The sequence below is a fragment of the Ascidiella aspersa genome, chromosome 4 (assembly GCF_963924565.1).
Source record: "Ascidiella aspersa chromosome 4, kaAscAspe10.2, whole genome shotgun sequence".
Lineage (NCBI taxonomy): Eukaryota > Metazoa > Chordata > Ascidiacea > Phlebobranchia > Ascidiidae > Ascidiella > Ascidiella aspersa.
The window spans coordinates 5810342-5838090 of NC_139450.1; the positions used below are offsets into that span (position 1 = coordinate 5810342).

A 27749-nucleotide genomic window follows, 5' to 3' on the forward strand; every position below is an offset into this window, starting at 1 on the left:
TTGGTGAAATAAAGTGCTTTATTTTTGTTTTATACGTTGATACCCTATTACTTTTTTTGGATTAGTTAAAGCTACTTTTAATGTACCGAACCAGAAAATAAAACACTTACAAAACAATTGTGGTCAAAGAGAGCTAAACCGTGACTTAAAAAACTGGTCCAGCGAAGCGAATTAAAAGACGCTGCGTATTGATTAATTATAAGTAAAATTAGGTCGAACAGACGTTTACAGTATTCACTGTTACTTATCCGAAATACAAAACGCAAAAGGTTTAATGCAAAAAGAACAATCTGTTGAATTTCAAGATAGTGATACCAGCCTAAGCAGTGGCAAAAAGTAAGCCGGAACGGTCCGAAACGGCGTAAATAGTTGTTTATTTCACATCGGGAGAATGTATCGGGAGAAATACTGTTTGCTAGACCATGTCCCTTTTTACTAGGCCAGCCCACCGTCTCATTGAATGTATTTTAACTAGGTTTTCAGTTGCACGTTTGTTCACTCTAGATTGAGCGATTACTCACTTAGGTTACCTGGTTACTTGTTTATGAAGTAATTTTGTGACGTCATTTCTGAAAATTACCATGCTTCCCGGTTAGAAAATTTCCACCGTTCCGCTAAGAAATTATTCTTCTTTCACCACTGCGCCTAAGTGAGAGGGGCATGGTCACTAAACCGCTATCGTTAAACACATAAGCACGTGTATAGAAGGTTATAGCTACGAGGGCGCACCAAGCAGTGCTTATAAATGAAGATAAAATAAGTTAAGGATTGATAATACTACGTATCAGGAAATAGTCGCTAGTATATTGTTTCTGTCACCCGCTTGAACTTTTACCCAGCAATTTTAACGTTTAATATAACCAATAACCCATGCATAAAGTAATAGGTGATGCCAATGCTTGCGGTCGGCCTCCAAAAATAAATAAAAAACTTTGGTTTCTAGATATAAGTATTGTTTATGACAAAAATAAATCGAAATTCAAACACTAATTTGACATTTTATAATTCCTAATTCTATGATACGACACGACTTAGCTGCAGCTGTCAACCCACCCAGCGCTCCACAGGATTGTTATCCTGAATGTTACGCACGAATCTGTTTGAAGTTCCCCCCTTTGGAGTTGTTTGAACTTAGCCTGCCCTGATTGGTTCAAACTTAATGCAGGCGCATCGCATTAGCTGTTTCTGGATGGCGTCTGACCGTCGGTCTATCACACACACACACAATAGTTGGATGTGCAATTCGCACGCAGGTCAGCGCAAAATGACAGGCCAGTGACATATCCCCAGCGGTCTGTTGACAGGTTAAATATTTACCTGGCGATTGCACCAATGGCCGTCCGCCTGCATTTCCACATTCAGCAGCAGAAGCGAAAGTCTTCCAGTACGAAAAGTCAGGCGAAAGCGAGAATATGTTCCCGAAAGCGATTTTCGCGTTTATCTCGGTACTAGCGTTTCTTGTTGTAGCAATTTCGGAAGCAATAGCGGCCGATGGGCCTCGTGTGAACACGACCAGCGGGATGGTGACGGGTGCAAGGTTTCCGGAGGCCTACAGCTTCTACAGCATCCCTTACGCCGAGGCGCCGCAAAGGTAAATTAGAGACTTTTCGTTTAGGGTTGCTCAAGTGCATTGGAAATGGATTTCGTTTGAAACGTTTGCGCGGAACTTATGGCCAAATGAGCCGAATGATTGATGCTTGACTTCTGTGGCTTCTAGTTGATAATTTTAAAATATTTTTGTGCTATTCTATTATGCATTAATCTCACTTAAAACACGCCAAAATGCTAGTCAATGAAACGTGGCTTATCCATAGTACATGCGCCATGCAATTCAAACAAGAGTTGTTTTTCACTAACAAATGCATGGCTTTAAACGTGCGTTGTTGATCAACTATGTTTGTATTTCACCCAGGGTGGTGATTAAGTTTAATCTGATGACGCATACCTGACAGTAATGCGATAGTCACATGAAGCGAAACTTCGCCTGCACTTTGGCATTTTTATTTCTATGATAACCGTCTAAATTTGGGGCAATACATAGCACTGTATAGTTTAGGTTAAATCCTTGCCAAAATAAAGCCAACAAACATTTGTTACACAAAGTAAAATAATTTAAAGCGACTTGAACCCTCTACCAGGTTATTAAACAAAACTAATTTTGCATTGTTAACACGTAAAATATCACTCATGAAACAAACGCCAAACACCTGAACTTACAATTAATTTCTGAAGTCACCTTTAAAAGCTAGGAATTCGCTTTGAAGTGAAATAAATTTTGATGTTGAGTTAGTATAAGTTAGATATATGGCAAAATCACGGTCTACAGGCACCAATATAACATTAACATTTCAAATATATCTATTGTTTTTAAACTACCAGTCAACTCAACCTGTTTCTATCAGATTCATGAATTCTGAACCAATCGCCTACCGAGGTGAAATTAACGCCACCGTTCCGGATTTTCTGATGTGCCACCAACCGAAGGGAGTCACTTGCAACACATCAGGAACATGCAAAGCTGTTGTAAGTGGAGCATTAAACGTTTAACTAATAAATCAACTTGTTATTCAGACACAGATAAAAAACAGGTTATTTGGAAGACACTACGGGGAATATTCGTTCAAATAACCGAATTAAATATAGATTTTTTTTGATAACCTATATGTCGCCCAAACTACAAAATCTCTATATCGTTGAAGAGTTTTGTTGTGTGCTGTTGGAGGGCAAGACAGGGAAACAACACACTAAGCTTATATATTAGGAACTGTATTCATTCGATTTTTTTCTCCAAACAGTGTTTTTCTTTATATTCTTAGCTAATTTTACTTTAAGTTTTGTATGCATATTTGTTCAAGATATGTTGTTTAACGTACTAGTTACACTTGTGATATTGTCAAAATCGTTTGTTAAGCTACAAAAAATATGGTATGCGGCTCTAAATGATAAATAACTAGAACAAATAATTTCGTCCAAGATTCAGTTTTTGTCGTCGTATATAGTTTTCCGAGGACTGCCTCGTACTAAACGTACACGTTCCGTCGACCGTTGACCTTTCCAGTAAGGAAACACTCCTTCCAGTGATCGTTAACATACACGGAGGCAGCTTCAGCTGGGGTTCTGGCACTGACTTGCTTTACGACGGAAGGTGGTTCGCAAATGCAACCGACACGATACTGGTGTCCATCAACTACCGACTAGGTTTGACAAAGTATAGAAGGCTTTGACAAATAGAATTCATACTCTTTTATTTTATGGTCATACCAAATTTTCGCATTGCGTGTTCGGCGAATAGCACAATTATTTCTCTACGCTTTAAAAACGTTTATATCAAGTTATTTTTATAGGAATCTCGCTTTTATTTTTTTCTTGGGAGACAGATGAAAAGTACAAAACACTTTTTATTAATATTTTTACTTTTTCAAAGGACTTCAGAGATAGATAATAATTAAAATATTATTCTTCGTTCGGTAGCCTGTACAATAGCGATTAGGATGAAACAAATAATACTCGAATGCACAATAATTTTGTTGTAATTAAGAATTTTTCTCTTGTATCCCTGAAATATCTTGCACATTTTAAAATACTGCGCATTTATTAATGATCACCGAGGATTTACCTTCTGTGACTGTAGGAGCGTTTGGTTGTAAAATGCTTATTTTTACACCTTAAAATTTCTTGACGGTTTCCAAATCAAAACCTTCACACAAAACGTGGCCATATATCACCCACAAAACTGATTTTGTTCTATGTTTCTGTTTTTCAGGGCCTATGGGATTTTTAGTTTACGAAGAAGGTGACACCAAGTTAAACGGAAACCAGGGATTTAAGGACCAGCAGTTAGCTCTTCGCTGGATCCAGGACAACATTGAATACTTCAGCGGCGACAAATCTAGCGTAAAATATTTTTTATATATAATCCGAACAGTTTTTTTTTCTGATTACTATTTATAAATATTTAACATCCTTACGATCTAATAGTAGTAGGCCAATAGTTACAATATAATGCCAAAAACTATTTTGTTTCTACATATATTTATAATATTATCAAGGTGACTTAGCTTAATCGAAATATTTAAGAATATGTCAAGGCCGCAGTTACAAATCATGTTTAAGATGTCAATCACGTTATAAGACGCGTAACTTACATTTGTATAAATTAACAATTGTTTGAGCGCTTTAATCAAACTCAGTCCTTTTATGAGAAATTGAGAATTTCCGAGCTATAAGAGACTTTTTTGGCTGTTTAAAGGCAGAGTACATTATTCTCTAAATTATATGAATTACCTTTATTAAGGTGTCGCAACAATCTAAAGCAAATCACCCTTAATTGAAACCCACATTTAATTGCAAAGACCGAAGTTGTCCACACATTCAAACCATTATTTTTGACGTCAGGTTACATTGATGGGCAACAGCGCCGGAGCTCAGGCGGTGATGTTCCATCTGTTGTCCGAAACGAGCAAGCCAATGTTTAAACGAGCCATTCTGCAAAGTGATCCTGCCGGGTTTCGATACCCGACCCCTGAACGCGCACTGAATACGACGCGCGAACTACTCGGCCATCTTAAATGCAACACTTCGTCCGGATTGGAATGCTTGAGGTTTTTTGGTTTAGTATTTGTGTAGGGTATATAAACCCTTTTGTATGCAAGGATTCTTTCGCGGACTTAGAAATGCAAAAAAGATTTTTGCTTGGTCCTACTATATCTGTAAAAAAGCTGGAATTCTGTTTGTTATGCGGGCCGATGGTGTCTACGTTATAACTGTATGTTAGTTAATTTACTTTGTAAAATAATTACTTTTTGCCGGTTTTTACGACACACTTTAAAGACTTAAGAAATGCGGTTTACGGACTTAATTAAGTACCTTGGGGGTTTGAGTATAGGTTATATAACATTTAAATTGCTTAAATTACACGGGGTCGGCATCAAGTTCTATTTTAATGTACGACAATACTTCTAACCTTAAATTTGTCGTTATGTGAAAGCAGCAAACATATTCACCAAACGATTTGGGAGTAAACAAAAGACTACCGTAAAACATTTAAATGTTACGCGAGGCATTTGTTTTTAAAACGACGTTATTGCGTACACGCCTCAAATTCGCGGCTAAACAATAGGACGCGGAATTTACAAAAGTCACATGAATAATCAGCTGTTCATTGTTACCTCCAGGTTAATTGTAGCAAGGTACTATGAAAGAACTGGCAAAGGAAACAATGGTGATCTTTAATGTAATTAGCAAAAAGTCGCTAGCACAACTTTATTGACTATACATTGTTATTATGCAGCCACATTTATTAGGCGCAAATTTAGTTACTTAGGTACAGGGATACGTTTGCACTTATTTCATGAATTTATCTACCTTTTCAATTTAAAACTTACCAAGTGAAATACAAAATGATTATTCCAGCAAAATTGCCCAAAATCAACCTTACTTGTTTGCAGAAATGCTGATCCGGTCACTCTAGTCAACCTGAATTCGGTGTTGAGTGCCGCGGCCTGGAAACGAGGAAAAATGAGCGACTACATTGAGCCCTTTCGGCCGGTGATCGACGCTGAGGAGTTCAAGGATCAACCACTGTTGCTCTTCCAGGAGGGGAGGTGGAACACGGACAAGGAAATGATCATTGGAACAATGGCGGACGAGTGGGGCCACGTCGATGTCATTTACCAGGAGACCAACATCAATGCGTCGGCGTTCGCTGTAAGAAATAAACGAGCTGAAAGCAACTTAAACGAGTAGCAACTGGAGGCATACTAACTCCATAACATACTTTTTGGTAAATATAAAGCATTTGAGAAGAAAGAATATGTACAGAATACACTTACTGGAAATAAGTTATTTTAGTATTTATTCGTTTGTCCGAGGTTTCGGCTACCTACCCAAAAAGCCTCATCAGGGAATGTAACTTATCACGCCCACGTATAGCGAACACTGTATAGCAGGGGTGGCCAAACAGTCAGACAACAAGAGCCGCATTTCTTACTTGGTTGACCGCAAAGAGCCACACCTCACACACATGGAAAGAAAAGAATAGCCTATCACTGTATTTCTTGCTCACTTCCACAAAGCGATCGCACGAAACGTGAAAAAGCGTGCCTTTATTCGGTTAAATAGACAATTATTTCATTTAGAAGAAGACTATATATAACTTTGCCAAATGAAATCGACACATTCAAAGATATCATAATTGTGCAACATGAACGTAAAGAGCCGCATAAAACTGGGTGAAGAGCCGCATGCGGCTAGCGAACCGCGTGTTGGCCACCCCTGCTATATAGTCTACATGAGCATTGCGCATAGAACAAGCAGCATAAGAGGACCATTTCAAGTGCAAATCTATATCATGTTATTACTAATGCAGGAGTTATTATGCGGCTTGGATAAATATTTTTCTCTGTTGGTTGTTATTTTCTGGATGTCCCGCCAAAATACAAAAAAAGATAAATTACTTGCTTTTACCTCCATATAGCTATTGAGCGTACAAATAAGACTACGAATTCCTGTTTTTACTTTATTCATAATTTTCTTGACGATGCATCGCAATAAACAGTATTCATTGTGCAGGAGCTTAACAATAAAATCCTTGGAACGACCATCGGGCCACTTGCCACCGCAGCTTACGAAAAGTTCTACATCCAAGATGCCGAAACAGTTCCGAGTTATCGTAGAGTTCTCACGGACGAAATGAGTCACGTGCTGTTCGACTGTCCAACCCGCACTTTGGCAAGGTATGTGTGGTATTCAGGGCTGCGGAGTCGGTTAAAAATAACCCGACTCTGGCCAAAAAAATAAACCCGATTCCGACTCCCGAGTACCGAGTCCGGCTCCGGTCAAAGGTACGATTGTTTCGAGTCCCGAGTCCGGCCCGGACTCTACAGCCTGTATTTCACCAATTTACCTGACTAAAATAACGTGGATATTCAGCAATCCACTTATAGGGGTGTCGTATAATTCATTCACTCACAATACATGGTTGGAAAATATTCCGCCATATAATATTCCACCTTTACAATTTCCATTTGGCGGCCATGTCAGTTTTAAAATTCGGTATTGCGCATGCGCATGTCGGACTAGGGACTCGGGTTGTTTTACAAGGTCTTACTCGAGTCCCGAGTCCTGAGTCCGACTCCAGCAAAAACAACCGACTCCTCGAGTCCCGAGTCCCGAGTCCGACTCCGACTCCGCAGCGCTGGTGGTATTTATACGTAATCTGAGCGAATTGAAAGCGCCGAGATTTTTTCAGAGCACTATCTCCGAAAGTTGTGAAGTTACAGAGTTGACATTTTCACACAGTCTTTGTATTGGCTACACCTTAGGTGGTGAGGCTTTTGCCTTGCTGAATGAAAATTTTCTTGAACTTTCATATTGAGAATGACTTGCATTGTTAAAACAGAGGCTTATTGCGTTTTTTACCATTTAGATGTTTTAATTTTTAGTTTATAAACTGATAAATCGTAAGCCAATGGATAAACCACAACGTGACCGTATAACAGAAAAACAAAAACAAACAATGCCGCAACCACATTTTGGTGAAAATATAGCAGAGAAATTTAAATGCGAAAACGTAGAGAAAAAATACTTTCAAGGACTTTTTAGAGTCCATGCCGACACAAAGTTTCAAAAGAAAAATATTTGTGAAATAGGTTTTGTTTTTCTGTATATTTAAAATCCTCCAATTTGTAATATGCGATTCTATCCTAATATCTCAATATTTTATTTTTTTTTACGCAGCTGGTCACTGGGCCTGGTTTAGTAGCGATTCTTAAGTACTTTTTATGGATCTAATTATAAATATCCCCAACCCAACTAGATGATAAATTCTTGTCAAACCCACTTCACAACACTTATGAGCACTTATGTTGCAGCATCGTTTTTCGATACGCAACGCCAATGGGTCACATTTTTGGCATTTTTTAACACATGGGTATATAGCTGTTATATTTGGTAACCATAATGCAAGGCGAAAGCAGCAATTTTTAGACAAGTCGTGTAGTATTTTTCTTCTTGTTAATTTACAGAAAAAATGCACAAATATTACTTCTTAAAGTTCTGCCCAAAAAACGTTATATACTTAACCCTATTTTCTTCAGGTTGGTTCAAGCAACTGCCGACGGGGGTCAGCCGTCGCCTGTTTATCTCTACACAGACGAGCACGCTCTGTCTGGTCCAACCTGTCCGGACATAATGGAGCCGCAGTTTTGTGGACTAGCACTCCACGCTAACGAGCTGCCGCTGGTCTTCCGAACCTCCTATCTGATCGGGTGCGAGACCGCGTCTGTAATATTATAACTTGTATGTCCGATACTTGTTCCCCTACCGAAAACCGATACTTTAGGCTCAAAGTATATCGTGATTCTATTTCCAACCAAATTACGTCACTAACTATGCTTAAAATTCAAAATAGACAAAATTGCACGCGCACTACTAAATATCGAAACTGTTAAGATGGAATATTCCTAACCAAGTGTTGTGGGTGGCTGAGCTATATGACAACCCTTTGAGCCTATTGCTGATTGTGTACAGAACTACAGATCAATTATTAAGGGTTTCTGGTATATTTTTTGAACAATTATTTTTTTCTAATAGGTCATTGAACGTTGACACATTATAATTATTCAAAAATATTTGTCGGACGAACAATATGTTTATAATAGGTATTATACAAAAAGACCCTAATTGCTGAAATTAAGTATGACGTTTTATGTTAAAGGCATTTGTTTGATTTCAGTTCGTGGAAATGATTTGCTCGACAACCATCGTCAAATGCTGCATTAAACGGTCATTTTCATTTATTTAGACCAAAACTGCTTTAGTTATCGCCAGTTGCTAACCTATGTTTTGAAAAGGTTGTGTACCTTTTACAATATGATCGCTGCGTTGCATCGCAAATTGTGGCGGAAATTGTTGTATTAATTTGTTATCGGATCGGCACCGATACTACCGCTTGGCAACTGCATGGTATCGGCTCCAACCCGATACTATCGGACTCCCTAATTAAAGCTATATGCGTTTGGTGGCTGTACCATAGCGTGGTCAAATATTTACGAGAAATGAAACTCCCTTCGGCGAAATCCCAAAAACTGTTTTAACGTGTTGGTTCAATATTCGACATTGGTTAATCTACAGAAGTTCCTAACGCGACCAAACTACCATACTCGTCACTTCTCTACAGGCATTCAATCAAACGTAAAAGGAGCCCACCAAAGTCACATCGCTTCTCCTTTTAGACCCAAGAGTTTTAGGTGATTTTAGAGATCCGGGCGAGCGTAGCAAGCCAAGTGTTCTTAGCGTTGACTTAGTATCTTTCTATTAATATTTTGCCTGGTGGGGCAAATTCTATAAAGATACAAGGTTGTCGGTATTTTAAAATATTTCAAATAGCCTCACTGTTTTACAGTTAGCAATTTTTGATGTGCTGACTGAAAATTCTTATTTTTATTTTGGATCCAACTATTTTATGCTTCGCATGCCAAACATCGACAACACCAGATGGAACTCAATAGACTTCCAGTGACATGTATTGCAGTTATATAAAGTTGGTGTTCGTGGCACGTCAGGAGAGTTATAATATTAATCAATTCTTTATAAATATCCATAACATTATTTATTTTCATATAAAATCGAAGTCTAAAACGTATTAAAGCGATACTGTATCTTTGTAATGCACTGTTAACGACATCTTATTTCATACGGCGATGTTACCCCGTTACCCAAACTTTCCATTTGCAAACGGGTGCCGGCTTAATTTGCCTCGCCAAATTGGTTATAAAAAATGATATTCGTTCATATAAAAAGGCGTATCATTATGGAATCCAAAACAATTGGCAGCAGGTTTCTGCTTGTCGGTCACTGTTCCGCTGCCGCGTATAAAAACAATAAAACTCGAAGTTTCAAAATCCGAGTAAAACCAGGATCAGAAATTTTTTAAAGAAATATATATTATGTTATTTCAGCCCGGCCACATTAGTTATTAACAATGATATTCAGGTACGAGCCAAACGATGCCGACGATTACGTCCAAGACAGATTTAGCCACTTTTGGGGGAACTTTGCGAGAACCGGATTTCCTGATACGCCTGCAGAGGGTCCCACGTCGTGGCCACCTTACTTTAAAGTAGGTTATGTAGGAATATTTACAACAGTTTTCGGTCATTGATTTACCAAGCGTCGGTTTGAACGAAGCAGGTACACTGGCCGTCAAAACCCCTTTTCATCTTCTCAGCAATAAACATATTTTTTAGGTCCCAAGAATCAAGCTTCTGTTTTTTTTTGTCAAACGATCGTTAAAAAAATAAAAAGCATTTTCGTTTGTTTCATGATATTTATCAGATAAAACGTGACCTTGTTTATATTATATTTAGTTGGCTTTGGTTCATTTCAAGTGAAAGTTTTTACTTTTATTTATAAAATAAGCTTTATGTCAAGTGAAAAAAAGATTAAACTTCGTAACCATTTTAAATTCAAATGCAGTTATAACACTTTACAGTTCAGTCACACTTGTTACCTTTGGTTAGAGAGCACCAATAAAAAATAGCCCTTTCATAACCTTCCTTTTTGGTGAGATGGAACCACAGCTTTTACAACTTGCACATGGCGCATTTATAACAGCTTATCCAGCTATTTTAAATTGTTCGTTTATCTTTTTTAAATTCTAATTCGATTTATCTTCTTGAAGTCGTCCAACGGCCAGTGGCCCAGCATCCGTATCAAGGCCCCAGCGACAGAGATTGAACAGGACTATCTCGATCAAGTCTGCGATTTCTGGGATTCCATCGGCATTTTCGTCAACATAACGCCACATACGACTCTGCCAATTGATGTGCCGACGTTGAGTAGCACGACTCCTCATACAACGAGCGTCGCTCTTGCCATTCCAGCATCGAACTGTCTCATTTTACTTGGCATTGCATTTTCGCTTTTATTTTCTTAAAAGGTGTGACCGTCGCGTATTAATTGTTATTATCTGTAATGCGTATACTCGACTGCTATAGCGTGCTTGGTTTTGAAAAAGTCATTTTCTCAACAAAAAATAATATCAAAGCCCATACAGAAGTACGTATCACTTTGAACGCTTCGAATAACTCTTTATTCATTTTCAACATAGAAAGAAGGCACTAATGGTAGGTGGTAAGTGTATTCAACGAGAATTATTCAAGAATTGATATCGGTGGTTGTCCACATTTTTTATGCGGCGCTCTAGGAAAGTTCTGTTGAATTTGAAACGAGTTTATATCTAATTTTCAATGATTGATTGCTTTTTGTATCGGAAATGCATAGCTGTGCATTTTTCATAACAAAGAGTTTGAATACACATCTCAGGGGTTAATAGAATTCGCAAACATTTTACTGCAGCAACTCTTTTCAGATAAACTCTTTTCAGATAGGAAGTAAATCCTTGTGCAGCGACCTCGTACCAGAGCGTCGCGACGCATAATTAAACCAAAGAACCTCTGTTTTTAAAATGCAGTAAATCGCCGATTTCTTAAAGTATTCGTCTGAGTTTTGAACCTATATTTTATCACTTTCGTGTCAATAAATTTTTAGGTAAATATTCACATTTGTAATAAAGGATATAACAGATTTTTTTGGAAAATTTTAAACCCAATGTTAAATCTTGTAATTAAAAATGAGAAACGAATGAATTTGTTTTCAAGTAGCTCTTTTTGGCTTCTTGGCGTAGACCTATTTATCTACCCTTTAAAAAATAAGCGGAAAGATTAGGCTTTACATCTCTGGTTTACCACAAATTAGTATATAAATCACAACTTAATAAATTAAAACTGTCTTCTATTTTTTATGCAGCATTTGTAATTATAATTATAGATATACTGAAACGTATGATGAAACGGGTTGATCGTTAAAGTTATTATCCTAATTTTGATTTTTGTAACATTCAATGCGGGAGGTAAGCCTAAGCTAGTTTACGGGAACATCATGAGAGCTGCGTACAAATATATTTTCCTAAGGGTATAGCTTTGTAAACGGCTCGTCCTTAATGTTTAAGTATTTCCCAGTCAAGTCATTTGTAACAAAGCCTTCTGTGATGAGTAACAAGTCAAGTCCCGCTTCAGTCATAATAAAGCAAGTCAATTCAAAGTCAAATCCTTGTCATAACAATTTTAACCAGGGTCCGAGTCCCTAATCCTGCTCCGACTCTATAACCTGTATTTCACTTATTTACGTAACACACAATACATGGTAAGAAAACATTTACCCATATATACTATTCCACCGTAACTTATATCAAATTGCCGGTTTCGAAATTTTGCACTGGGCAGGCGCACATCAGACTCGGCAGTGGGGAATAGGCCAACGTATAGTCGTAGTTGGCAGCCCTTTCTGTTTAAACCAAGGGCACACTTACCGTTCTTTCGACAAACACGGCTTCAGTTGTATAGAGTTATGATTCACATTTACTCAAATATATTCTCTTACGAAACCGAAATTTAGTGATGACACATACGTTTCGAAACATTGACTTCGGCTATTACGCTTTACAGGTATTACGGCGCCAGCAGCGTTTGCATTCTGCACTTGTTTGTGGCCAGTGAAAAAGCGGCTTGCTACTTTTTGCTCACTCTTACGTCAAACAACAGCTTCAGGTTATTTCTGGTCGCTCCCGGTTATATCGCCATATACATAAACGATCGAAAGTCGCTCAAAAATGCTTATAGAACACAAGGACCGACTTCAGGTTATATCTGGATATTATTGCCGTCAGACCAAAAGGCAAATGGAAAAGGACAAATCTGTTTTACATTACACGGCATTCTTCCACATTTTCGTTTTTATTCACCCACATTTTGATGTAATAAATTATACGCGATCGACAGTTTGAGATTCCACCAAGTTATATCATCAGTTTTGTCTTGTTTTCAAACAAACTCAGTGTCAGGCCAAATTGCCAAGAACCCGATCAAGATCCAGTCAATCGAATCCAACAGCAGCGGCCACAAAACAGACGGATGTCCGATTGAAATATATGCCTACTTAAGATCACATAACGGTCATACGCTGAACAAATCGTTTTTTTTTGCTCCATATTTTGTACACGGGTTCTTGACACGATTTCTTACACAGTTTCTTGACAAATGTGAAATATCATCTGATGATCAATTAGTAGCTGAGTTTATTTATTAAATACCTCCATTTGGTTGGTAAATTTTTAACCTGTAACGGTGTAATTTGAATTATCATAACCCCATTTAAAGGTTCACACGGCGCAACAAGCAGTGTATAATGCAACATGCTGTGTAATACGATCAAAATGGTTATTTACTGATAAATTACTTATATGCGAGATTTATTTAAGTCCCACGTCACAGAGATGAGATTTTACGGATCAAAGCACAACTGCAAATTGCATTATAAGACCTTTTGTGAACATCAGTTAATAGTATAGGTAACCCCAAATTGGGTAACTTTCCTAAACTTTCAAACCTTTAGTTTCAACACATCTCAAGTTGAATCAATCTTTCTTTTAGTTCCATCTTTTTGTTGTCTGGTGTGTATAGAGATGATTCAGCTTGTGTTATGTCGTCATCCGAGTTTTGATGCTTGAAGCGGTTTCATGAAATCGCATTGATGTCGCCCGGAGCTATTAAGTTTGACTTGAGTTAGGCTAAGCGAAAACATAAACGTGTAGTTTGCTGCCTTCTAACTCATATCGTGCATGGATAGCAGCTGTTGACGCCTGACAAGTACAGCTTAAATATGAGGTAGGAAAAGGTATTATAGGCTCATATTTTCTAGTTGTTATCTAAAAGTTAATACCAGTGGTCGACAAACTTTTTTTGTCGCGGCCCAAAGTGCTCTTTGCTGAACTATTAAAGCTACTACGTAAAACCACTACGAAAACAGTGGCGGATTCAGAATACTGTATTTGATTTTAAGGTGAAGTATTACACGTAGCCTTAATGCCCAAAACACTGCTATATAGCATAATGTAAAACATACTATAAAGCGAAGAATATACGCGCGAAGAAAATTTGTTTTAATTACATATAGGTAAAGTTGGCAAAAAATATTGTTCGACAGGCTCTCAGAACCACATTTTGGCACGTTTAAAAGTAAGTCGCGGCCCACTAAAAATGGCTCTGCGGCCCACATTTGGGCCGCGGCCCAGAGTTCGCCAACCACTGGTTTATACCGTATCGCTTGGCCAGTATACCGATTTAGGATTGATATCTGCATGTTTATATGGGCTATAACTCCACTGGATCATGCTGCCTATAAACCGTAAACTGACACATTCCGTGTTTGCAGATGTGCCACGAATTTTATCCTTCTGCTCGGCGTGCTATTTGGTTCGACACGTTGTGAAAACATTGCAGCCGAGTTCGGCAGTTTTACCAGCGGTGGCTTCCCGGCACCTTACGCGTCTGATGTGGACAGGACATGGAACATAACAGTGAGCGACGGCTTTTGCGTCCGCTTGATTTTCACCGTGTTTGACCTGGAAGATTCCTACGAAAAAGAAGAAGGGTTTTGTGTGTACGACTACGTCAAGGTAATTTCCCTAAACAAACTCGGATAATAGAAGCTTTAAAAGGTTAGCTAAACTAATTCGAAGCCGTACATTTGTTGATTGCCATTTTGACTGCCGAGTCCGAATGCCCCACATAGCAATTACAGTTTGAACACTATACAGTATATAACAATAGTTTAAACAGTAGGCTATATAACAGAGGCAGTTGAAACGGTGTAAGTCTAAAGGCCCGTTTACACTACAGCTGCACTGAGCTGCGCTGGGCGTGGAATTTTTTTCACTACAGCTGCGCTCAGCTGCGGTGGGCGTAAAAATCGCTCCAAACGTAACGTTTTTCTATAGCTGCACGGGGCTTGAGTTTGGCAAAGCGTGAAAATCGCTCCGAAGCGTATTTTTAAGCTAGCTGCAGCTGCTACACGGGGCTTGAGTTTAGCAAAGCGTGAAACGCTCGCCACAATAGAATTTAAATGCAAATTACGCCCAGCGCAGCTCAGTGCAGCTGTAGTGTAAACGGGCCTTAACACTTAAAACTTTGGTAAAACTTTAGTTCCATAACTGATTTTTAATTTAAAGTCTTTCATACAACCAGGATTTGCTGCCGTTTTTAGGGCAAATGACTTAATTACGGGGACAAAAGTGCTTTAAATATACATGTTTACAATATTGGGTTATTTACCTCAATTTATGCCCTAAAAACAGTTTACTTGCTAGATTTTTATTTAAGAATTTTTTTATATTTTTTATTTAAGAATGAAATTGAATTAGATAACTATAATTATAATGCTTTATTTAACATACACGTTTAATAATAATGAGGAAACTTGAACTCTACGTGTTGTACCGCAATGAATTGGAATGTGCCTTTACGTCCTTAATAAAGCTTGGACTGGTGTTATTTGAAGGTCATTTAATTGGGATTTTAATCATATCACAAATAACTGTTAACCACACTGGTTTGCTCAGAGTTTAGAACTGTTTGGGCTGGTTGGAATCGACGGATTTGTGTGTGCGCCTATAGACAAAATAATTGATGCAACTTATCCACATTGAAATACATTGAGGCTAGGAACACCTTTCAACTGCTGTCTTGCGGTTTTTAGGTCGACAACGGGTCTCGTATGTGCGGCAATGCCGAGAAGCACAATCCAAATGCTCCGGGGCCCTACAAAGTCATCAGATCACCTGGCAACAAAATGACGGTTCGCTTTGTGTCCGATTACTCCAACGAGGATCCCCACGTCGGATTTGAGGCCCACTTTCGTGCGGAAGGTAACGCTTGATTTAATTGCTTTTCTAAGGGAAGGCTTGTTCTTTCTCTAATGCACTCACAAAATTAAGCAATATCGCCAAACGTTTGTTCGGCGACCAAGTGGTAAGTTTTTCGATATTGCCAAATCTTTTGACACGGTCGAGTAACGCGTAACACACAAGAGCCACTTGTTTTATTATTTAGCCCAGTGATTCTCAACCGCGGCTCTCAGAGCCGCATGCGGCTCTCAACTGTACATGTTGCGGCTCTCACTAACGGAGTGAAAAATTAGTTAGTAGCAGTAGCAGAACTGCAACAAAGGAAGTAAAATAAATTAAAAGTGAATGAATTTGATCAGCAAGGATCCCGAGTACGAAGTACTAATGTTACCGGGTACTTCCGTCCGGCTCTTTAAAATAATTTTGTGGTTTGTTACGTCACAATATATTTAGTCCTGATCGCCAAGCTATGGCAATAGGCAAAGCTATGGCAAACACTGTTAATTAGTTATCCTAGGCTAGCGTGATGTATATTTGTTGTTTTCTTGTTGCTATTTTAATGTTTTTTAATTATATGCCTACTGTTGTTTTTTATGCGGCTCCTTGCAAACCTTAGGTTTGAAATGCGGCTCTGGCTCTAAAAAAGGTTGAGAATCACTGATTTAGCCTAATAGGTACTTTTTTATTGTCGAGACATTTTATTTATTGTGTTTTATATCGGTTAAACATACGTTGTGTTTTATATCGGTTAAACATACGTGAGTAGGAGCCACAATTCCTCAGCTGAGCATAGGGGTAGCCAGGGGGCACAGGGGTTATGTCCCCCCAAAATTTTGGAAATATTGTACTCTTAATAATGGTTTTGTAGCATTTATGAGCAGTACAACAGTCGATCTCAGACATGTCACACCTTCAATTGTCATGCATTGTTACGTCACAAAAAATGTAATTATCACGTTTCATATAATCATTATTATTTTTTATCTTTGAATGTTTATTTGAGTATTGCGATAAAACTCAGTCTGTTGCTACTCGAAAATGTTTGCTAGCATATTTATTTTTGTTCGATACGGCAGTTCACACAAAGCTAAACAAAAAAAGTTCAAATTTTTGCTCCACCTCCCAAATTTTTCGACTGGCTACGACACTGCACCTAACAAAACTTAATATACTCGTTTGAGCCAGAGAAGTGGCGCCTAAGTATTGTCCTTTTTCTACTTCTGGCAGTAATTGACACCACATGATACTATAGACAGGAACGAATGCCACGAGTTACGAAAAAAGCTTAACGGTGGAGAAGAAAATTGGGACGAAGTGCTTTACTGCAACCATTTTTGCCACAACGTCCCGGGAAGTTACTACTGCTCCTGTCGCCAAGGATTTACACTCCACGACAACAAACACACGTGCATAGGTAAGCCGCATCAAGTTTCATGTAAAAAGTAGTCATTTAAATCAGTTCTTCCCAACCAGTCGGTCGCGACCCATTGGTGGTTCGCGAATCATTTCTAATCTGTTACAGTTTTCTATTATAGATCAGGAAATTATTGTATTATCCTTACGTAACATTTATGCAACAAAATCACAAGTAAGATGCGTTGTGTCGCATGAACTATTTCAGTACGTACGCCAGTAGTAAAGATGCAGGTTTTATGTAACTTCATTTGTTTGGTCATTTCTCATTGTGGGTCGCACAATAAAACTTGCATTAAAAGTAGGTCGCGAACTAAAAACGTTCGGAAGCACTGATTCAAATGGCAGAAGTAATTAGAATACACATTATTAAAATCAAGTAAGTCTTTTTTTAATTTACTAAATCTCTCTGTACACAACAACTTAACTTGACATTTGTAAATTACACAGTTAACTTGGCCGAGATTTAGGTCAATTGGTAAAATAGCATAAATAAAACAGCCTAACATTATAAACCATAGGTGAAGTATAGTTTGCTTGGCCTTAGGTTGTCGGAGATTTCGAATGGTATTGTAGTCAAAAGATTGTTTTCAAATAGTTTCACCTTTCAATGGCTAGACTTCGACATGCTGCGGTAAGCGCTTGAACCCAACTTTAAAAACTCAAATAGTGAAAATAACTTGACATCATTGACTGGGACTGAAATATATTTTGCAAATGACATCACTGAAGTCATGTTAAAATAACTTGTGCGCAACAATTAACTTTAGAAAATTTTATAAAAACATTACGCGACGAGGATTCAGTAAGTGTGAACCTTGGACAGTTATTCCAAAAAGACCATTGAACCATTTCGCATAAAATATCCTGGTTATTTTCCGTCTCAAGTTATAATTTTAATGTTGTCACAAAAAACCTTGATTTACTGCAATTTTTGGTACCATTTCTTTTGCCATTTCTGGGCCTAAAGACATTTAGGAATTATTTTTCACGCAGCGGATTGCTCCAAGAATATTCTCACCGGCGAAAACGGCACACTATCTTCGCCCGACTATCCACAGCCCTACTCTAAACTCAGCAACTGCCAAAGAATTATTAAGGTGCGTCTTTTATACTTGTCGGCGAGGCCGTTTAGGAAAAATACTTAAAACAAATTTAGCGTATAGCAAATTTTGATTATTTATCAATTTGCTTATCCATACTTTTAACAGGTCGGTTATGGCAATGAGATCGAAATTAGATTTGACCCTTTGTTCGACATTGAAGAACATTACCAAGAAGGTTGTGCCTACGATTGGATAAAGGTATATAATACTACTTTTTATGTCGGACTGTCGACAAAACGCATACATCTGTATTGTAGTGCTGTACTGTACTGTATGGGATAAGTTGGATGCTTTTTATCCTCCAAGTTAAGGTGAATCAAAGATGTTAAAATGCATAAACTACTGCATAAACTAGTTATATTGCTTTAAGTGAAAAACAATCAAAAATTGTTTGGAAAATTTTGATCACCCCTGATAAATTATACTTGAAATGCTATTTGACCGTATTTTGTTGTTTTGTATAAATTGTATATTATTTTTTCTCAGTTAATCCTTCCCAACAATAATGTAAAGTATTGTGGCTCTGTGGCGCCGAACAACGGATCCTGGATAAATCTACATTCTTCAAGCGTAATCGTGGAGTTTCACTCTGACATGGTTACCGAAAAAGCCGGTTACAAACTGGAATACAGAGCAGCAAGTAAACTTTCGTTTTGTTATTAGTTTTGGCCTAGTTGTGCCACTTTTCATGACATCTGCAATCCGAATTGGGCGCTGGTCTAGAATCCTGCCACAGCGTTGAAACCATTATTAAAGCAACGCACAGTATTTGGGTTAGGGTGTTGATTAGTGTTTAGGTGAGGGTGGGTCAAGTGTTATTATTTAATAATATTGCATAACTTACCCAAACCTAGATGCTAACCCGCACCCTAACTCAAATGATATTCGTTGTGGTAGGATTGTAGACCAGCGCCCCGAATTGTTTTTTAGAACAGCGATGTGACTCGGAAATAGTTGGCGCTTTGAACAACGGATCTGTAATCGACCTAAACGACAAAGGATTTCATGAACACGAAGATTCCGTAGAGTTCAGATGCAATGTTGGATACAACTTGGTCGGATCGTCTACATCGAGTTGCCAAGCAGGCAATTGGGTCCCGCCGCCGCCAACTTGTCAAAGTAAGAAATATCCTGATAGTTATTACTTAGTAAACACTCGTCAGTGTTGTAAACAGGGCTGCGAAGTCGGTTAAAAAAACCCGAGTCCGACTCCGGTGAAATGTGCGATTTCGTCGAATCCCGATTCCGGCCCTGACTCTACAGCCTTTATTTCGCCAACTTACGTAACTAACATAACGTAGATATCAGCAATCCACTTATTGGGCTATCTTACAATTCATTCACTCACATTACCTGGTTGGAAAATATTTCACATTATGCTATTTCACTTCTACAATTTCCAGTTGGCGGTCATATCAGTCTTAAAGTTTGAAACTGCGCATGCGCATGCAGGACTCGGGACTCGAGTAGTTTTGCGTGGTCTTACTCGAGTCCCGAGTTCGACTCCAGCAAAACAAATCGACTCCTCGAGTCCCGAGTCCGACTCCGACTTCGCAGCCCTGGTTGTAAACAAGTTATTTTAAGATGACTTAAGTTCCAGTCAGGTCATTTTGTTAATCTACCTAAGTATTTTCGAATAAACAACCCAGTCCGTGTCATCCGTTGCCCAGAACAAGTCCAATTCAACTCATAATTAGAGCAAGTCAACACCAAGCCAAGTCCTTGTTATTAAAATGAAACGCTATGCTATTAAAATTGGCAATCTCTTTCGATTATAAGCAATACCTCAACTAAACAAAAACGCACGTATAGTAAGCAAACTGGTTTATGTGCAAAAATTACGATGAATATCCTAATTTTATGAAAAAATTGTATCTTATTTTAAGCCAAGTAATGTTCAAAATATTAAACACCGCATTGTAGACGAAAGAAATATTGTTAATATAAATGTTGGTAAAGTTTTTTTTTTTCAAATTTAGAAAATTTATTTTAATTTAGTTGTTTAGTTATTTCGTTTATCTCAATAGCTATTAACGGTAGTCCAATTGTTATTACTAAGTGAAAGCTGTTCACCATATAATTATTGGTTCTCAGCCTTCAGTGAGTTGTGGTCCCGTTCATGAGAGCTTAACCCTATGTGACCACCCTTGGTTAAACTTTACAAAATATTGTCTAATAGAACTTTATAGTGGAGCTATCAAAATAAAAACAAACATTTCTAGTTTAACTGGCCTTCAGTTAAAAAGTAAATGCTAGTCCCCCCACAGGCTGTTATAGATCACAGTTCTGTGTTAGTGTTTTATAGACTTGCTACAGTGCTGCATCAAGTATTGATGAGTGAAAAACATTTCCGCGATTTGCTGACCTGAATAAAAGTAGCCTAATTAACTATCATTCATTTCCAATGATTTTTCAGTTGTTTATTGTCCCCGACCGGCGAATCTACTTAACATCGATAAAACTGTCGTTCAAAACATCGACAACATACAGCTACATTTCAATTCGACCATCGTTATTAACTGCATTGAATGGTAAGTGTAATGTATGTTGTGAATTTGCTTTTTACGTAACGATTTATGATACAAAAACAGGAAATAGTTGAATGTTTAAAGAGGTAGCATTATACAGCACTAAAAATAATTCAGATTATTGTTGTTTGTGTGAAAATTACAATTACGTCTTTAAAGAGGGAAATAACTTTGAGTACAAATACATATATTAAATGGTAAAATTTTGCAACCTAAACTAGATAAACGACCATTTTATCTTATCTTTTGTTTTCCCAAAGCATTTTATTAAGTGTTACCAATATGGCTAAAGCTAGGGGTGTCCGATAAAAGGTAGCATATTATAGGGCTGTACACTACAAATTAATTCAGATTATTGTTTTTTGTGCTTTGCGAAAATCATTTACGTCTTTAAAGAGGTACAGAACTTTGAGTACAATACGTATATTAAATGGTAAAAATTTGCAACCTAAACTAGATAAACGACCTTTTTTAATGTTAGGTTTCCAATGCATTTTATTACGTGTTAACAATATGGCTAAGCTAGGGATTTCCGATACTTTATGATACGCGATATTCTACCACGACCTTAACTTGTACCAAATGACGTAACTACTATGTTTAAACCAGCAAGAGAGGAAAAATTAAAAAAGTTTATTTGTAGTTTTTCAGGTTATTAGGTCAAACTCTTCTTAAAAAGTTTATTTGCCGCCAGTTGATAACCTGTAATAAAAGAAATATTTTTGCGAGTGGAAATCGTTGTGTTGGATCACAAATCATGTTTTGTTTTTTGCTGACATTAATTCAGTATAGCAATCTTTGTAAATGGCCGTATTTGTCTAATTCGAAATAAAGTATAAAAGTATACTTTGAACATATGAAGCACGGTTGTGCGAAAGCTTGTCGATAACTGGTCTTTATACAGTGCCACCATTCCTCTAATGCAGAATAGTAATCGTATTATCCGAAATCCTTACACTCATCTTGCAAAAACGCGGCGGTATAAGCCGCTGAACTTAGCCGTTTACCGACTACTTCATACTCATTATATAGGTACAGGATGGCGTCCGGGTCTGCAGAGTGGTTCTGCAATCACGATGCAACTTGGCAACCACGAAAAAAATCGTCGATATTTCAGGACGACAACCTTCCAATATGCGAACCACGTGAGAAAAAAGCCCGATTGAACGAAACTTTAACAAAGACTTAGTCTAACGCGAGCGCCCAATACATAAATAAAATTAATTTGGTACGTGTTTTAGGATCTCTGGAGCACTGATTTTCTCTTGTAGACTATCGAAAGTTTTCGGTACGACACTTAACACATTCAGAATTTCAGACCGGAGTTGGATCAATTGTAATTTGTAATTGTAATTAATGTAATTAATTACAGTTTTTAGTGTAGGCCTAGCTGTAAGTGTAATGTAATTGAGATATTTTCATTCTGTGTAACTCTAATTGTAGTTGTAATTTGCTAAAATTTTGGCTCAATACATTGATATGGAGAAAATTGAAGTTTCAATAATGTTCAACATTGTTTATTTTCTTTCGGAAGCGACAAGACATAAACTGTTTGCCATATTTTAGCAGCAATAAAAAACTTGGTAAATTGCATTTTTGTCATGGCAATTGATAGAATTAATTACAGTTTTTAATGTAATTGTAGTTGTAATGCTGAATTAGTGTAATTGATCCTACTCTGATTCAGACATTCTCAATCTGCTACTTCAAGGTATACAAATAATGGCAGTCTGTTGTTTTTTTAGAATGCGGCGTTAAAACGCAAGTCGGTGGTAGGTCCATCTTAGGTATACATATCATCGGTGGCAAGTTTTCCAGAGTTGCCGAGTGGCCTTGGATGGCTTTCCTCGATCTAAGTTTGTACTTTGATACATTGGAAAAATATTTACAAAAAACTTTCATTTAAACGAATTATGATTAAAATACTTTGATAGGCTACATTAGAAAAATATTCACAAAAAAAAATTGATTTAAATAAATCATTATTAAGATATTTTGTTACACTAAAAATGTATTCAAAAAAACTTGATTTAAAAGAATTATTATTAAGATGCTTTTTCCGGCTAAATTTTGCTGAAATTTATCCTTAAAACTAGAATCTATAAAACCTTGAAATGTTGTAATGACAATTTTTACTGAGAAAATATCTTCAGATGGTAAATTACACAGTGTCTGTTGCAGACAATATATTATAATTATTGCTATTCACACATTTATCTGATTTTACAGGAAAAAAAGGTTTGTCAACACAAAAGTCTTTCTGTGCCGGCTCGCTCGTACATGAACGCTATGTGGTGACGGCAGCCCATTGCGTAATGAGGTTAGAAAAAATGCAACAAAAATTTTCGCGTTTCACTGCAGTTTATTCTTACTATTGTTTTTCAGTGGCTCCGGTTTCTCTGTTTATCTTGGGGTGACCGACCGGTCGAACTCTTCCAATCCTCATGTACAGGTTCGTCCAAAAAAAACGATATTGCTTGGCTGGTTTGAAACCGTATAGTCTTTAATCTTTTGGAAATTTCAAACTTTTTTGAATTATTTTGTCCAAAGGTTTGCGTTTTGTCGGGCGAAGATCTTCTTTAGACTTTTTGTCGTAAATCAAGAGCAGTCTACAAAATAAAATGGTCGTCAAAATGGCACCTTCAGTCTCTTTCTATATGTCGAATATGTAAAATTAAAATAGTTCGTCAGATAATAATAGAATAGCCGTAAACTGCTAGCCTGCTTGTCGTGTTTTTTTTTTTTCTTTTAAAACTCTGGACACATATTTCGTTTCATTTTTTAACAAAAATTGTATGTTTTAGGTTTTCAACGCTGAAGAGGTTTATTCGCACGTCAACTTTTCTTACCCTCTTGATTACAATAGTATCATGGACAGTGACATTGCTGTGATCAAACTCAACGCCAGTGCAGTTATCGGAAGATACGTATGTCATGTTGGATGTATTGCTGGAAAGCAGTGGTTCTCAAACTTTTTGTTCACGCCACCCCCTGATTCAGCGTTCGATAACTTACGCGCCCAATCTTTTGGGTGAATGTTTCATAAACCAGAATCAAATAGAATCACATTCAACTAAGCAAAATGTATACATTATGACTGTTGGTTTCTAAATTTAGCAAAAAACTCCGGATCGGAGCTCCGGATGAAATTCCGGAAATAAGCACTATATCTAGCTAAAGTTGCGGTTTCAGCTTCCATTCGTAGCACTCAGCTTTTAAGGCCCGTTTACACTACAGCTGCACTGAGCTGAGCAAAGTGTAATTTGCATTTAAATTCTATTGTGGCGAGCGTTTCAAGCTTTGCTAAACTCAAGCCCCGTGCAGCAGCTGCAGCTAGCTTAAAGTTACGCTTTGAAGCGATTGTTACGCCCAGCGCAGCTCACTGCAGCTGTAGTGAAAATAATTTCACGCTCAGTGCAGCTCAGCTCCGCTCAGTGCAGCTGTAGTGTAAACGGGCCTTTATTAGACACTGTTTGACTGAAGCTTTGCTTGATTCATTTAAAAAAAACATATTGGTGCAGTAACAAACACGGCTGGTTCACTGCAGCAAATGCCACATTATAGGCTAGCTTTTGCTCCTTCTAGTGCTAAAATATTAGTTCACATTGTTGTTGCCAAGTAGATTTTTTCCGTTATTAAATACTCCACGGAGACCCCCCAGACAACCCTTTATAACTTAGATTGGGAACTACTGCTCTACAGAATGTAGGACTATATGAATAATAAATTTGAATGTATGGATTGGAACAAGACGACATGTAGCCTTTTAATATCGATCTTCACATTATAATAGTACAATGATTGCCACATGTTTTTTAAATTACTGGTCATTTGTGTGTTTACAGTTTTAAAGGCAATTAAATTCATCCCAATAATTTCCTTTTGCTTGGAAGAAAAATTAATAGAAAATGTAAGATAAACAATCAATGAGCAACGGGAAGTCGTTGCAATATTTTCGGGCTTGGTTTGTTAAGTTCTTTAGCGATTTTTTGCTAGATTGTACGTTACATGTTTACAAAAATTTGACATCATGCGCTTTAAAATCATTGGCTGCCTTGAGTTCTGGTAGTTGGTTAAGTACTTGTGAGGTATAAATACTATATATCAACTCATTACAAAGTGTTGAAATGCATTTTAAAACAAAAGGTGCGACCGATATGCATTCCAAGGAGCGACCGCCAAAAAAATCTTCCACAGCTTGGTTTGCTCGACAGTCCGGAATATCAAAATCGTGGAGTTATCGCTGGATGGGGTTTAACAGGTAACGATGTTCTCAAAACAGCCGCAATATCTACGAACATAGTTATGTTACGATATGGTGTTAATACAAAAACGTCTTATGTTTTTATTGTTAATATAGCCCAGGGATGGCGAACCACTGTCTCGCGAATCAAATAGATTCTCAGAAATATGTTAATTTTTTTAAGACCCCCAAGGGATCCATGGACCCCAGTTTAAGAACCCCTGTTCTAAATGGTATTCCACTTAACCAGTACTGTAATGTTTCAGAGTATGGAACACCGTCTCTGCGATTAAAGCAGACCAGAGTTCCCTTTTTTAACCACACAACATGCCGAAGAGTCTTTGCCCTTTCAAAAATAGTGGACGCGTCGACATACGCCAGAATAAAAATCAACCATAACATGTTCTGTGCCGGATTTTTGTAAGTTGTCAGAATTTATCTTGTAGGTAGTTTTGCGTGATGCTGCGAATTTTGCAATTGATTGTTTTTGCCAATCGTTTTCTGAAAACCTTTCTAAAACCATGTTTTTTAGTACTCTATTGATTTGGTTTGTGTTGAAGTTCCTATTTCCCAATAGTTTCTACGTGCTGTTGAATGAAAATATATCGATTGTCCGAACAAATTTAATATATAGTTTTTAGTAAGCCTATGTGTGATTTATATATATATATATATTTTATATATAATATACAACTATAATGGTGCCAGATAATTCTCAATAGAACTATAGTTACACATAGAAGATATGACAAAAAAGCTTACAGGTTAAGTATAGTTTAATAGGTGTCCCCAGTGTCAAAAAGGGGTTCTTCTTTCCTGCAGAATGGCTGCCGTTCGGCTTTGGCTTTCAGACAAATATTTTGACTAGATCTATTAAAGCTAACCTACAAAATATTATAAGCAAGACGATTTACTGGCTCATAAATAATACACATTTGTTTGGATAGTGTATGCGTTATCCCTATAGTGCAAAGTGGACCCTATATTTTATTGTCAGTCATTTTTAAATTTAAACAACGGCGCCCTTTAAAAAAAGGACGATTAGGTTAAGAATCACCTAAAGACCGATCTGAGTAAGGAATTTAGTTACATGACTTTGCCAACAAATATAATAACTTACAGAATTAGAACTATTGGAGATCTGCTATAAAACAACGGAATGTGTTCACATAAAAGCAAAAAGTCATTATGTTAGATTAACTAATATATAAATTTTATTTTTCGGTTTAAGATAATAACACAGTCCAGCTCTTTATGCCCAGTCGAAAAAAAGAATCTTATTTTTGAAAAAAAAGCAACGTAATAAAGTACTAACAACGGCAAATAAAGTACGAACATTGCAGAGCAATCATATTAATGTGGCATTATTAAAAAATTACTCTTTGTTGTGCTTTTCGTGTCACGCGTTTGTAGACCACAAACCTGCAGTCCTACAGGAAATGAAGGATCAACCGGGTTATTTTCTTTGTTTTACAGCTACAAGAGTCGCGACTCGTGCCAAGGCGACTCAGGAGGACCGCTCATGTACCGCGACCTGAGAACCAACCGTTGGTTCCTTAATGGAATTGTTTCGTTTGGAACTAGTCGCAATTGCACGCCTGTCAACGTCCTCGGCGTGTACACCAAAGTCGGAAATTTCATATCGTTCTTGGACGAACACATCATCTAACGCTAACCTATATAATATCTGAGCGCATTGCATGCTGTACAGTACACATGGGAGCCTATCGCAAAAAAGCTTTATTACAAAATGCAGCCGGTACATGTATCAAATGCTTTAAATTAATATTTAAATAAATGACGATGGGTCGCATATCAATTAGTTACCCGGCCAAACGCACAGCCATGTAAACAATAAGGCTGGACAAGTTAGAATAGAATAATTATATAATACTGCTGGATGAGCAACACTCGGTTATATATTATGCCTGGCAGGAATAGCCTGTTTCAAGTTATAGAATAGGTTCACAGAATTATCAACGTGTTAAAACATAAATGGCCAGAGCAAAAACACTCCGGCTGCGCAAAACTTTTAAATCGCTGCAACTTATTGTTTGGCTTGAAAACGCTGTAATTCTTGCTTTATTAGCTTAAATCAACCGAACCTACAAAGGTTACATGGCAAAATGACCCCAGTGTAACCGCCGTGCCAACTTGTTTGAGTTTCCGGCTATATCCCTGGCTCAATGTACGCCAGTTCAACTCAAACGTATAGCTACGGTTAATAAATAGGCGATTGGCTATAAATCTTACCTTTGATAGCGGCCCACTTGCATTTAACTACCCGCAAACAAAATAATCTCAACTCTGTCAGCTCTATTCTAATTACTTAATCAATTGCAGTTAAAGTTTATGATTCTTGCACGCACCTTATTTGTTAGGCTACTCTGTTTGCACTAACTGTATTTAAACAAAGCAAAGCGTATACGTTTAAAACAATTTTGCAAAACCGCTTTGCCTTAAATCATAAACGGCATAACAACGGTGATATTTGAAATGTTCTACAAAGCATTGTAAAATCGAAGTACTGTATTACAAAATAAATCTATTATGAACAAAAAGCATTTGTGTTAATATCAAGCTCCTTAATTCTATTTGTATACTTAGTAGTAAATAAATTAAATGTTCTAATTATTGTGCCATTAAATCGCTAAACTAAACATTAAACTAATTGCGAGATAAGGTGTTTTGTTTATTCCTTATACAAAATGCGCAGA

General features: G+C 37.4%; 2 protein-coding genes across 2 annotated transcripts; both read left to right on the forward strand.

Annotated features, from left to right (window-relative positions):
* Positions 1-1412: 1412 nt before the first annotated feature.
* On the forward strand, positions 1413-13560 carry LOC146146830 (crystal protein-like). Its single transcript, XM_083387096.1, has 12 exons — positions 1413-1591; positions 2403-2523; positions 3000-3198; positions 3764-3894; positions 4396-4601; positions 5448-5706; positions 6571-6734; positions 8097-8267; positions 9994-10120; positions 10682-10833; positions 12507-12608; positions 13491-13560. The coding sequence occupies exons 1-12, from the start codon at positions 1413-1415 to the stop codon at positions 13558-13560; spliced, it is 1881 nt and encodes a 626-aa protein (XP_083243222.1).
* A 72-nt stretch (positions 13561-13632) lies between these two features.
* Positions 13633-27582, forward strand: LOC146146831 (mannan-binding lectin serine protease 2-like). Its single transcript, XM_083386700.1, has 17 exons — positions 13633-13724; positions 14272-14515; positions 15595-15763; positions 16995-17156; positions 18152-18255; positions 18367-18459; positions 18748-18901; positions 19192-19380; positions 20678-20792; positions 21822-21934; positions 22535-22645; positions 23019-23109; positions 23175-23241; positions 23594-23716; positions 24936-25050; positions 25299-25452; positions 26509-27582. Exons 1-17 carry the CDS (start codon positions 13720-13722, stop codon positions 26699-26701), a joined length of 2202 nt encoding a protein of 733 aa, XP_083242826.1. The 5' UTR covers positions 13633-13719; the 3' UTR covers positions 26702-27582.
* The last annotated feature ends 167 nt before the right edge of the window (positions 27583-27749 follow it).

Coding starts and splice junctions, on each gene's coding strand:
- LOC146146830 (XM_083387096.1), top strand. CDS start 1,413: ATGTTCCCGAAAGCGATTTTCGCGTTTATCTCGGTACTAGCGTTTCTT. Junction 5,707..6,570: donor TCAATGCGTCGGCGTTCGCT/GTAAGAAATAAA, acceptor TTCATTGTGCAG/GAGCTTAACAATAAAATCCT. Junction 8,268..9,993: donor CGAACCTCCTATCTGATCGG/GTGCGAGACCGC, acceptor AATGATATTCAG/GTACGAGCCAAACGATGCCG.
- LOC146146831 (XM_083386700.1), top strand. Junction 15,764..16,994: donor GGCCCACTTTCGTGCGGAAG/GTAACGCTTGAT, acceptor ATGATACTATAG/ACAGGAACGAATGCCACGAG. Junction 20,793..21,821: donor GTTATTAACTGCATTGAATG/GTAAGTGTAATG, acceptor CTCATTATATAG/GTACAGGATGGCGTCCGGGT.